Here is a 10,725-nt window from a genome sequence, read left to right as displayed (position 1 = left end):
CCTAACCTCTCAGTGCATATAAAGTCTCCTAACACCAAGGGGGGGGGCGGCTGCACAGTGGTTCTTACTCACCTGAAACTCCTCCTGCCCAACCAAGGCGGAGTTCCCTGGAAATGTTTTACAGCTGTCACAGTATCAAGGTGAAAACCTTGGTAAACACTGATGGTTTTGCCTCCGCAGGTCGGTGCTCAGCTCTGCCGGAGACCATGCTTCTGCCCCTGGATCCCACCTCGTTGTCCTCCTGGGTCCCCTCTGGTTCTGGATGGCTGTGGCTGTTGCAGGATATGTGCCCGGCGGCTGGGAGAGGCCTGTGACCTCATTCACGTGTGTGATCAGAGCCAAGGCCTCGTCTGTGATTACAGTGCTGCCCACATAGGGAGAGGAGGAACCTGCAACTGTGAGCATGCTCACCCTCCCATTTGCATGAAGGCCTGGCTGGCAAGGCAGTGGTACCCCCCCATCCCAGTTCCAGCCCACTGCCATCCCTGTTCAGCTAAGCCCATACTGCAGTCAGCTGGAGCTGCAGCCAGATCAGGCTCCAGGTGGCCTGAACTGTTTCTGGGGGAGTGGCAAAAGGTGTGAAAGCAGCTTATTAAGAGTGATTCATGCTGCTTGGTGTCTTATCTGTGCTGCACCTCCAACTGGGTTTGAAGACTCTTGCTGGCCTCTTTCAAGCTAGTCAGAGTTCTGAGGAAAACGTCTGCAGAGCCTGCAAAGGGAGCACTGCTCCAAGGTGAATATGGGATGTCTGAGGAGTTGCTCCTTAAGGCTAGGTGACAGTCAAAAAGCCTGAGGCTAAATCAATTCGGTCTTTGCAGGTTAATCTAAACTGCACAGATTAAATTGAAACAGAAGTGACCAGACATTTACCTTTGATTCAGGAAATGCAGCCACATGCCTGCAGTGGCTCAGGCCAGAAGCCAGGCGGGTATGGGGGTGCTGGAGTATGGCTCTGTAGATGCATGTTTACTGCCTCCTTCCTGGTACCCTGGAGGTCTCTGGGATTTGCAGTCCAAAATCACAGCAGCAGGACCCTGCAAGGTTGCTCATCACTTCTGTTTCTAGGTGCCTCTGGGATTTGTAGTCCACAATTGCAGCCAGCAGTAAGTTTGAGCAGGGGAAGGGTTGTTTTAAGCCCCCTCCCTGATCCCAGCCCCCAGTCAGGGTTTGTCAGGGAGGGGAGTGGGGTGGGGTGGGCAGCCCCCCTTCAGACTGGGCTTGCCCTCACCCTTGTTGGCCAAACCCTCACTGCTTCAGCTAGGGAGTAGGAGGGGGAGGGGAGCAGCCCTGCTCTCTGGAGCAAATGGCAGAGCCCAGCCCAGGGCTGAAAAGCATGCTGAGATGCTGGGGGACTGTGATTTAACTTGAACCAGGAAGAAGTCTGGGACAGACATTTCATAAACTGGTTTGACTCAAATCAGTGAAGTCTGATACTACATTCACCCAGGTTTATCTTAAACCAGTTTCAGCCATTTTGAAACTGGTTTCTGTGCACTGAGCTTTTATTCGGTTACAGTTTTAAACCAGTTTTTGATCACTTAGGCTGGTTTATGTGTAACTTCTGTCCCTAGCCTAGGTGCCCATAAGTGCTGCCCCACTATTACCATGCTGGGACTGCTAAAGCATCCAGCGTTCTTGCTGTGCCTGGAAGGCTACTTCACATACAAGCAGTAGTTCTCAACAATGAGAAGGATTCAGAGTCCAGGCGAAGCCTCCATGTATTAGAAGGAACTGTGGGATCACGATGGAACATTTTTTGACCTGGAAATGTGTTGTTTCACTGTCAACCCTTGCTCTGGAGCAGGGGCTCTGACCCCCACACAGAGAACAGGCTCAGCATGTGTGCTGGGTTTTACGTCACACCAGCATCTTCTAGTCTCTCATGTTAGCTGGCAGGAATGCAAATAAACTCAACAAACAGGCCCTGATTTCCTGTCCTTCCAGGGACCTCAGGTCAGCCAACAGGGAGGTGAACTAAACAAACATCACTCCCTATCTCAGGGGCAAGCGCTAACTGGGGAATGAAGTTCATCCTCCAGAGAGCTTTTGAGAAATGGCCGCATGGGGGCGGTGTCTGCTAGTCCTAGGTATTTCTGGCACATGGAGCATCTTAAGGAGCATCATAATATTTAAGTTCCTATATCACTGGGTTCCACATGGTGCTATGGTGAGAGTGGGCTGTCCTATTGGCAGCACAGGGGACATCTGCAAAGTGGAGAGCTCATGGTTTTCTCACCAACTGATGCATGTCCCCTCTGGGAAGAAACAAGGGAAATGGGAGGAGGTTGGGCAAGGGAGCCAGACCTCTCCAGAGGAGAAACAACAGACCTGTGCTGAGAAGCTCTTCACATTCACTCACATGGCCGTGCACACACATCAGCCACTGTTTCTGCAGCTAAATACTCTTCAAACCAGTTCAGTTAGGTCCCTCTTTGGCCATCTCAATCCCAAACACAGCTCCTTACACTCCCCCAGAGAACCTCCTTAGCAAGGATAGATGGCCAGCAGCAGGCTTTGAGAATAGGCTTTCGTCCAATGTATACTTCCATTTTGTGTTGTCTGGAGAGTCCAGCACAGAGCATGGCCCATGTGGCCACTACTTCCAAAACACTTTATATCCAGAGGAAGTAAGTACTACCAGTTCAGTTTTCACCAGGAGGGATTCCCATACTCCATGCAAGACAGGCAGTGCAGCAGATTGAGAGCCTTCCCTTCAGTGTCAAACAGCTCCCACCCAAAAGAATTAAAGCGAAGCACCTGTTGGATTGCTCCTTTGGAGAATTTCCTAGCAGAGCTGCTGTTTGAACCTTGTATAGCAAACACACAACGATAACCCAATGGCTATGAAGATCCTGGTTCTAGTCTCAGCTTGTGTTATGAATAGGATGCCCAGAGAACAAGTTCCACCATTTATGCAGGATTCAATTGAGTGATTTTTGCCCCAAGTGCCAGCCTGTTACAGCAGGGCAGATGACAATACTGAGGAGAGCAGATTTTTAGATTTCCTGCAGACAGTGCTGCGTACATAATATTGTTGGCATTTTTTAATTCATTATTTAGTGCTGATCCAATGTTTCAGTGAAAAACATCCTAAAGAAATGCCAAAATGCATCAGAGAATAAGTCACAAATCATTGCTTTGTGGAAATGGTCTCTTCCCATCAATCAATCAGCAAAGATTTAGTTGAAAATAAATCATTGCACTATTTGGCTTGCTCTGTTCTTAATATTTAACAGTTGGATGTGGTGCAGCTGGCATGCCCAGTGCTTTGCAGAGGGAATTATCTACCTCTTTTTATGTAGGCAGTTACCCTAGTCACTCAAGACCACCAGAGTGAGGATAAAGAGACCAAGTCTGTGCCATGAGGAACTTGCTGCCTAGGAACAACAGCCAATAGCTTGGCTGATCTGAGCACTTACCTCCTTCACCTGGCCACAGCTGGCTTGGTCCAAAGCCCTTTGAAGTCAAAGGAAAGAGTCTCTGATTTTAGCAGGTGTTGCATCAACCCTTAACTTGAAACGGGCAAATGACAGATTCCCTTTTCTAATTATAACACAGTTCCGCTCCTCATGGTCCCCGAACCCTTCAATGTGAGTATTTGAATGGTCACTTTGTTACTAAGGGGTTACTGTGGGTGTTGGTTACAGTTGAGGAGGGAGACGACAGCTGTGAGGTGAACGGGAGGGTCTATCGAGATGGGGAGGTGTTCCAGCCCAACTGCAAACTCCAGTGTCGCTGCACGGATGGAAGTTTCACCTGCATCCCTCTCTGCAATGAGGATGTCCGTCTGCCCACTCCCGACTGTCCCTATCCAAGGCGTGTGGAAGTCCCAGGGAAGTGCTGTCAGGAGTGGATTTGTGAGACATACGACAGATACCTCCTTCAAGATTCAATGGCAGGTAAACCCCAAAGCGTTCTCATCTAACGTATGTGCAAATAAAGTGAGTGCATGCATATATGCATGTGTGCATGTATATCTAGGTGAAGGAAAAACCCTAGAAGATGCAGTCACTGCTGAAAAGGTTCAACCAAATGGAAATGGGACAAGTCATGTTTGTCCAATTAGCTTCCATGAATTATATAAGTCACAACAGGAATTCAATGAGCAATGAAGCACCAGTGCCAGGAAATGCCTTAAAGTCCTCTAGGCAGACAAGGTTCTTTGGGTAAATCTGATATCTTTTATTAGACCAAGTCGTATAGGTGGAAAAATTCTTCCTACCAAGCTTTCAGGTACAAATACCCTTTGTCAGGCTGAGGAAGCATCTGCAGTTGGTCTGTGCTCTTCCTGGATAGAATAGTATGCGAGAGCCAGTCAGTGGAAATGTATATTGAAATAGTCAGTGGGTGAGGGACAGGTAATGGGGAGAGGGAGAAGGGGAGTGAGTATAGCTGGTAAATATAGAGAGGTTATTTGGGGAGTTGGATGTTAGGCAAGTTATAATGTGTTGTAAATCCAATGTTTATATTTAGTCCCTGATTTTTTGTATCTAGTAGGTTGATGAAGTGAAGTTCGTAGGCTTGTCTGTGAAAGGTGTTTTGTAAATTCCTTTTGAGGATTAGAACTGAGAGATTGGAGAGAGAGTGGTTTTCTTGTGAGAAATGTGCTCCCACAGGTAATTGGGTATTCTTGTCTTTGATAGATTTTTGGTGTGCATTCATTCTGGTATGCAGTTGTTGTTTGGTTTCTCCTACATATTTTCCATCAGGGCATTTGGTACACTGGATGAAAGATATAACATTTCTGGAGGTGCAGCTATAAGATCCAGGAATGTTAATGGTGCTGTTGTGGGGTTTAATAATTGTGGGGATGGTAGAGATGTGTTGACAGGTTTTACATTTCTTGTCATGGCATGATCTGGATCCATTCGCTGTGTTATGGGCCATAGGAAGCTTGCTTCTGATGATGAGGTTGGCAAGGTTCAGTGCTTGTTTCAAGGCTAGGATGGGTGGTTCTGGAAAGATTTCTTTAAGAATTGGGTCTTCTTCTAGTATGGGTTGCAGTTGTTTGAGAATTTTCCATATAGGTTCCAAGGAGGGGTGATATGTCATAACCAGTGGTGTGCGATTCCTGGGGGTTTTCCTTCTGTGCTGCAGTACATATGTATCTGTTATATATTTCATCCAGTGCACCAAATGCCCTGATGGAAAATACGTAGGAGAAATCAAACAGCTGCGTACCAGAATGAACACACACCAAAAATCTATCGAGAATACCCAGTTACCTTTGGGGGCACATTTCTTACAAGAAAACTACTCTCTCTCCAATCTCAGTTCTAATCCTCAAAAGGAATTTACAAAACACCTTTCACAGACAAGCCTGTGAACTTCACTTCATCAGCTTATTGGATACAAAAAATCAGGGTCTAAATATAGACATTAGATTTATGACACATTATAACCTGCCTAACATCCAACTCCCTAGGTAACCTCTCTACTATTTACCAGCTATATTCATTCCCCTCTGCCCCTCTCCCCCTACTTGTCTCACCCATTGACTACCTTAATTTACATTTTCACTGACTTGCTTTCTCACATGCATACTGGCTTCTGGCTTCTTTACTATTCCATCAAGGAAAAGTAGACCAACTGCTTTTGGAAAAGCAGACCAACTGCTTCCTCAGCCTAATGAAGGGTATTTGTACCTGAAAGCTTGCAAAGAAGAATTTTTCCAACTATTTGAGTCTAATAAAAGATATTGGATTTACCCAAAGAACCTTGTTCGCCTATGTCCTTCAACTAACATGGCTACTAAGCCATACCCCTTAAAGTCTTCTAAGGGTGAGAAGATAGGTCAGTCTCCATGGGCTGTTCATACATCCACTTCTGGCTATGAATGTCCACAGGACTCAGCTCACTTCACCCAGGTTGCAGGCATCTCTCATCAACCTTCCAGTGGCAATGACCCCAATTTACCCCGAGTGCTTAGCTGGATTCATACCTTGGACCCACAGTCATGTACATTTGTGCATAGCCTAACAGTTGCTTTCCTTGTGTATTGCTTTTCTAGGGCATATGGTGCCTGGGATAGCATCGGCAAATTTCCCTAGCCACTGTGAAGAATGGAGCACAGAGTGGAGTGCCTGCTCTGCCACCTGTGGCATGGGATTTGCGACTCGAGTGTCAAACCAGAATCGATACTGCAGACTTGAGACACAGAGACGTTTGTGCATGCTCAGACCCTGCCAGGGTTTCCCAGGGACAGCCAGCATGGTAAGCAATGAGCAAGTCAAGGGCCTCTGGTGAGTCTGTAACTGGCAGCAGACTTTGTTGGAAAAGGAGGTTTTATGTGACACACTGACAGAAGAACCAGCAGAACGCTCTAGTTGCCTGTATTCATCAGTCGCCCACTACCCACACACCAGGCTTAGGCTTTCAATGAGGCTGTCACCTTTTTGAAGGCCAAAGTGCACCTGCAGTTGCAAATCTGAGTTTTGGCACCTGCAAATTGCTGAATCCAGCCTCATTTTTTGTGGGTGCAAGTTTTGCCTACAAGACAGGCAGGTCACAGCCTAGAGGACACAAAGTTTTAGCCATCCTTGAATTAACAGGCATGGGGAAGGAAAGGGAAGCCTGGCTCTATGCTTAATTATTAATCAGTCTACAGAAGCCTCACAGACATCACTTGCCGCCGAATAAAATAGTAGTCAGAATTCAAGGATGCTTGCCTGACAGTTAAACCCAGTTAATCTGTGAGGATACCAAAACACTAGCAGTAATGTCTTGTCAGATCTCGCTACACAAGTCATTCTCCCGTAAATCTGCGCATCACATCACCATGAGGTATTCGAGAGTTACAATTCCAAGGGGCAGCATCCTCATTTCTTGGGTTGCTGTATGGTGTCAATAGATAACAGGAAAGTTCACCCTGCCTGCTCTGTCTTTCCAGAGGGGAAGAGGAAGTCGTTTGTAGCGCCATCTGCTCCATTCAGGTTTTGGTATCGAGGCTCCATCCCAGCAGCCAGTCTGACACAAGCCCATATCGCTATGGTTTCAGTACAGCTGGCTGTCATATCACCTAGGAAACTAGAGAAAAACCGACTGACTTCAGCTGCAAGGGGGGATGAAGAATCGTGAACAAGATCCTTGTTGTGCCCAGAGTCTGTTCCCTTCCTTGTGCCCGCTCCAGTTTCCCTAGGCAATGTTACTAGGGGAGAACCAGCCCCGGGTATTGTATGCTATACAGTGGCAACATGCTTATGACCAGCTTGTGCCCCACTATTGTAACACGGCCCTTGGAAACAACACTTTGTGACTGCTGTCACTGGGCTAATTGTTCATCAACCCTTTGGTGGGAGAGTAATCATAATGGCCTGGCAGCCAGGCGGCTGCTGTTTCTCAAAATAGGTTGGTAATACTATGCGGTTGTGCAGATTTTGGGGGAGCCCTGGGTGAGAGGAGCCCCATGGAGGTGACAGTTCCACAGCTGAGCTATTGCTGTGATAAATGAGGCAAAGAGTACACAGGAGCATGAATTCAACACCCTGGGCTAGATCCATTGTCCCTTGAAGGCACTGAGAAGATTCCAGTTGATATCAGTGGGTTTGGGATCACAGGCCACAAGTGCCGTAGGGTACAGTCTCTGGACATGGATTATTTAAGGTTAGCAGGTCTCAGGCTCCCCTTCTGGGCTGGTGCAGCAGAGAAGAGCAAACCTGGCAATAGCCTGGGCCCTGAGCTAGCCATCAGCCCTTTGCCTTAGCAGCTGTGAAAATGACTGTTACAGCCATGAACCTGTTTTCCTTAAGCATGGATGTCTGGCAAGAGCAGGGGATCAACACTGAACCTTTGCGTGGGGCCCCAAAGGATAAATCCTGTCTGGTCTCCTCTGTCTGTATCAGGTTCCCATACAGACTGCCCAGCTATTGCTACGGGCCATGACGATATCTAGCTTGGATTATGCCAGCCATAAGCCCTGCAGTTTGGCAGCTGGTTCCAAGCTCTGCAGCAGTCTCCACCATAGCACTGATGCTTCAGGCCTTTGTGACTGGTACAGCAGGATGTCTCTCTCCATCTTGGGATGAGCCTCTCTGCTGGATGGTGGTGCATATACCACTACCTGCCCTTCATGCAAGCGTGCACATGCCAACTTTCCACAGAGCTTTGGCTTCTCACTGCTCTGAGATAGGTGTAGGAGGAAGCCCCAGCACCAAGAGCAGGAGAGTTGGATGGAAGCAATCATTACCATTGGGCAGACTCTGGGTCACAGTGTGGTAAACTGGCACAGTCTCCCACAAATGTGTGGGAACTCTTATGCTAAAGCATTAAATAACAAAAGAAAACAAAAAATAAGTTTGGCCATCCAGATCCTCCCTCCAAATGCCACCTGCGAAAAGGGGAATGTTCCTTTCCAAGACATGGGGATGATTTTGTGGTATGTTTTTTATTGGCCAGACATTTAAAGGCCCAATAAAGCTCAGCCCAAATTCCTGAGATATGTACCCAATGGAAATGGTGTGCATATAAGTATGGGCTGCATCAGAAAATCTAGGCCTGGTATTAATGTTCCTTCTTTCACCTTCACATATGCAGCTGTGTTTTGCTTTAGTCTGATAGCTAACACCAAGACGCTGGGCACGTCTACACAGCCAACTGTGCAGTTGTCACTGGGAGCAGTTTAGTACCTGCTTTAGGTAAAACATGTACTAAAAGACTGTGCAGTAACCGCCATTACTGTGCAGTCCTGGTGGTGCATGGGTCGTTTCTGACCCTACTCCTCAGTAGCACTGGCATCACAGTTCATGCCTGCTGACCCTACGTCACCATAGCCCATTGCTACAGTGACATAGTGTCTTGTGTAGACGTGCCCACTGACTGTCCACAGCTTTAAATCAAACACTGTAGGGAAAAAATCTGCACTGACCCTCAAGGAAAAGACTAGCTGGAATAGACTTAATGCCATCGGTTTTCTCACATTTGACTTGTCTGGGACTCTGGTTCACAGGCAATCAGTTCTTTCTTCTATATTTAGCTACTGCCACAAATAAGCACATGTGCAAATTGTTCCTACGTAGGGAATCTCCTTCTGGCAGTTCTAATTCACCACCCTTTCTCTGAACGCGGCTCCCTCCAAAATTAACAAAAAAGCTCCTCTTCAACATAAAGCATTGTCTCAACTTCACCTAACTCCTTCTGCAACCAGTAGCTTGGCAAATCCTTCAGGCAGGAAAACAAGGAACTTGCACACAGGAGACAACACTACTATCAAAGCACAAAAACCTAAAGTCTGAGGCGAGACACAGGCAGCAAAACATCAAAAAGCTGCATGGATTGAAGGGGTTGGTGTCCAACACACCTGGGCAGCCCAGGAAGGATTTTGCAGTTCTGGTTTTATTTACTCACAGTGACAAGCTTTTAGGGTTATTCAAAAATGAAGTTAAATTGCCCTCTAATGGCCTCTATTTAAATTTGCAATGCCAATGCAAGTTCTCATCCCACAAGTGGAGGTGAACTACAGCTAGAATGGGCAATATCTGGCAAATTTAGATTTGTATTAATGAATTTAAAAATAAAAAAATGTGCTCCTCTAGCTGCCTACTTTGTCCCAGTGCTTTAATTAAAAGGGAGTCGACATGGCTTTGCTCTTACACTGGTTTTATAGTAGTGGAACCTTCACTAAGATCAATGGACTTCACACCTGAATTATACCACAGTATGTGAGACACTTATTAGGCTTTAATAGCCTGCTTAAGTTTGCAGTTTAGGCTGCTTAAATGTGAATAAGGAAAAATCAGGACATTTAAAAGTTGATTCAATTTTATCCTAAATTAAATTGCAACCTGTCAATGTCTCTAAGACAGGAGTGCTCATCCTCCGGCCTGTGAGCCAAATGCAGCCTGCAAAACCTTGGCATCTGGCTTGCGGAGCTCCCCAAAGGTCAGGAAATTTGGCAGCATGGGAGTGGTGTCCATTAATGCAGCCACCCTCCCCTACTGCCAAATTCCCAAGCCCTCGGTCCCATGTGGTAGGCTGGGGCTGAGCCATGCCCCATTTCCCCCCATGGGGCTGGGTTAGGGCTGGGTCAAGCCACCTTCACCCACAGGAGAGCCAGGTTAGGGTTAGGGTTGGGTTGGCCTCCCCACCCCCCTACACAGCCAGATGGAGCCCACCATGCACACCCCACATGTCAGATCAGGACCACTGGCCATATCTGGCCACTGCCTATCTAGCCCTCTGGGCAAAAAGGTTGAACACCACTGACCTAAAACACTAGCAGACCTTCTGATCACTTCGGCTGCTGTTTTTATTTTGTGTATGTCCATCCATGTGCACAGGTTGGGATTTCCATGAATTCATGGGAGAGTTGTTATTTGTATTGGGGAACTCCCTTCTTGTCAGTACAGAGGCAGAAAAGGATCTTGGAGTCATCACTGATGCCAAGATGAACATGGGCCGGCAGTGTGGGGATGCAGTCAGGAAGGCCAACCGCACCTTGTCATGCATCCACAGATGCATCTCGAGCAGGTCCAGAGAGGTGATCCTCCCCCTCTATGCAGCACTGGTCAGGCCGCAGTTGGAGTACTGCATCCAGTTCTGGGTGCTGCACTTCAAGAGGGATGTGGACAACATGGAGAGGGTCCAGAGAAGGGCCACTCGCATGATCAGGGGGCAGCAGGGCAGGCCCTATGAGGAGAGGCTATGGGACCTGAACCTGTTCAGCCTTCACAAGAGAAGGCTGAGGGGGGATCTAGTGGCCTGTTATAAACTAGTCAGAGGGGACCAGCA

At 47.4% G+C, this 10,725-nt stretch overlaps 1 protein-coding gene across 1 annotated transcript in view; it reads left to right on the top strand.

Moving 5' to 3' along the window:
* The window catches only part of WISP2 (WNT1 inducible signaling pathway protein 2), a 16,299-nt gene extending 6,832 nt beyond the window's left edge, over nucleotides 1-9,467 (top strand). The window contains exons 2-5 of the mRNA XM_019509829.1: nucleotides 181-397; nucleotides 3,648-3,899; nucleotides 6,011-6,213; nucleotides 6,890-9,467. Coding sequence (XP_019365374.1) covers nucleotides 181-397; nucleotides 3,648-3,899; nucleotides 6,011-6,213; nucleotides 6,890-6,913 — 696 coding nt within the window. The 3' untranslated portion in view covers nucleotides 6,914-9,467. The remainder of the gene's footprint in view (nucleotides 1-180; nucleotides 398-3,647; nucleotides 3,900-6,010; nucleotides 6,214-6,889) is intronic.
* Nucleotides 9,468-10,725: the final 1,258 nt, after the last annotated feature.

This window comes from Gavialis gangeticus, unplaced genomic scaffold (genome assembly GCF_001723915.1).
Source record: "Gavialis gangeticus isolate Ggan-Ray unplaced genomic scaffold, GavGan_comp1, whole genome shotgun sequence".
In the NCBI taxonomy this organism is placed as follows: domain Eukaryota; kingdom Metazoa; phylum Chordata; order Crocodylia; family Gavialidae; genus Gavialis; species Gavialis gangeticus.
This window is presented reverse-complemented; position numbering and strand designations above follow the sequence as displayed.